We start from the raw sequence: 2228 nt of genomic DNA, 5'->3' as shown, positions 1-2228 counted from the left end.
TTGCTTTTCTCCAAGTTACTTGCACTAGAGGGATTATGAGCATAATCAACTTTAAAGGTCTTCTGATTCGGTCTGACTCCACCAGATGATCATTGATACCTTCGGTTTAAAGCGGCAGATATCAACATAGCCCAATATTAGAGATTTTGTATAATAACTTCACCAAAAAGTTAGTATAGGAACCATGGAACCAGAATCTCTGAGATATCTTGAGTTTCATACAAGAAATGTTAAAGTAAAAAAGTGTTGAATGACAACGAGAAAGATGGTGACAATAGAGAATAAAGGGCTCACCCAAAACATTCTCTTATATTTACTTGATCGTTACAATAGGCCTTCCCACAAAATCTTGAACACAATGGCTAATAATAGCGTCACGACACAGCCGCCCCCCGGCCACCCACCACGCAAAGAACTGTTTCGCTACATTGCCATTTTCTTGCTCTCTATAATCGTGATTGTGGGTGTAGCGGTGCTCATCATTTGGTGGATAGTGAAGCCTAAGCAACTTGTTTACACCATTGAAGATGCCTCAATCCACAACTACAACCTCACCGGCAACAGCCGCCTCAATTCCACGTTTGATTTCACCATAAGGGCATATAACCCGAATGGACGAGCCTCCATTTACTACGACAGCATTGAAGTTTCAGCAGAGTATGAGAATCAAAACATTGCCTTCACCACGCTGGAGCCCTTCCACCAGCCCACCCGGAATGTGACTCATCTAGAGGCGAATCTTGTAGCTCAAAACATCGCTCTACCCAAATCCATTTCTAATGATTTGAGGCGTGACAAATCCAAGGGGGAAATTGACTTAGACGTTCGTCTCAAGGCAAAGATTCGATTCAAGGTTGGATTATGGAAGTCGGATCATCGTACTATGAGAATTATATGTTCGCCGGTGACGATTCACTTTTCTTCATCAAAGAATTTCGAGAGAACTGAATGTGAGATTGATATTTGAGTTAACATCAATTTGTTATTTTTCATTTTTTTTTTTTTTTTATTGTGTGAGATTATTAATTGTTGTTGAATTTTTGAAGTTATAAGGGTGTGTTAGTGTTACTACTAAAAGAATGTAGCTGATTGTGTGGAGTAAATGCGGGAAAGCATTTTTATGACTTAGATTTTGGATATTGTAGTTCTGATATTATAAATAATAAATAAGACCAAGACTTGAATTTCACTATGTGTTTTCTTTTTCTTTCATTTTTTTATGTAAAATTTACTTTAGTTTTTATATTATAAATTAATTAATCGGAATAAAATTTTGATGATATCAATTTTTTTAAATAACTACATTAATATATTTTTATTTTTTTAATCATTTTAGCATGCATATATATATATAACCGTTGCAAAATCAAACACTTACCTGAAAGTCTGAAACCATTGAATATAGAGAAACTGTCCAAACTCTTACCTGAAAGCCTGAAACCATGAACATAGAGAAACTCTGGTTGGGCCCAAATTGAAAATGGGCCAAACTCGGTCTTCAGTCACGCCTCCAAGCTGTACCGTGGCCAATTCAAGTCATGAACCCTTGCCTTTCGCAGAAAAAAAAAAAAAAAAGGTTAAAATATTTTTTTTAAAATTCAGATTGTAATTAATAAATTTGAAAAAATAAAATTGAACATTAATATAGAATTAAAGGAATTTTTTATTATTATTATTATTTTGGAAAAGATACAACATAATGAACAAGGATAGTCAAATTTAATGTTATAAGTTGATTTCGAAGTTTTTTGTTTTCTTATAAAAAAGGGAACACCCAAATCAGTAATCACTGTCTCTGATACTAAAAAGAAGTAAAATGTTAGTGCAAAACGTTCACGCCAAGTGTTAACAAGTCATTTAACTTTTGATTTTGGTAAATTAACTGTCAAACCCTTTGGAATTAAAGACCACACCCAATTCATTTAAATTCAGGTGCCACTGCTGATTGCTACATCACTTCACCAAATCTTTAAAGCGTAAACGACTTTTTCCCATCCAAGGTTTGCCTTAATAACTTTTCACTCAAAAAGTTTCAAAATACTATTTTTTTACCCAAAGTTAATATTTCGTTACTACCCAAAGCTGATTCCGACAGCGAAACTCTCTCCATCACCACCATTTGAACCTTTGGTCTCCTCTCTACAAAACTTCTCTCACTCTGACACCCAATTTCTCACCGATTTTCGGCCATCGTAAAGCTAGAGTTTCTTATTTTTAGTTGATTTTCG

The 2228-nt window shown here is 34.7% G+C and overlaps 1 protein-coding gene across 1 annotated transcript; it reads left to right on the top strand.

The window, feature by feature from the left end:
* Positions 1 to 269: 269 nt before the first annotated feature.
* Positions 270 to 1128, top strand: LOC116131483 (uncharacterized protein At1g08160-like). Its single transcript, XM_031417157.1, has one exon. The coding sequence runs from the start codon at positions 359 to 361 to the stop codon at positions 965 to 967; it is 609 nt and encodes a 202-aa protein (XP_031273017.1). The 5' UTR covers positions 270 to 358; the 3' UTR covers positions 968 to 1128.
* Positions 1129 to 2228: the final 1100 nt, after the last annotated feature.

Source organism: Pistacia vera, unplaced genomic scaffold (genome assembly GCF_008641045.1).
Source record: "Pistacia vera cultivar Batoury unplaced genomic scaffold, PisVer_v2 Contig100, whole genome shotgun sequence".
In the NCBI taxonomy this organism is placed as follows: Eukaryota; Viridiplantae; Streptophyta; class Magnoliopsida; order Sapindales; family Anacardiaceae; genus Pistacia; species Pistacia vera.
This window is presented reverse-complemented; position numbering and strand designations above follow the sequence as displayed.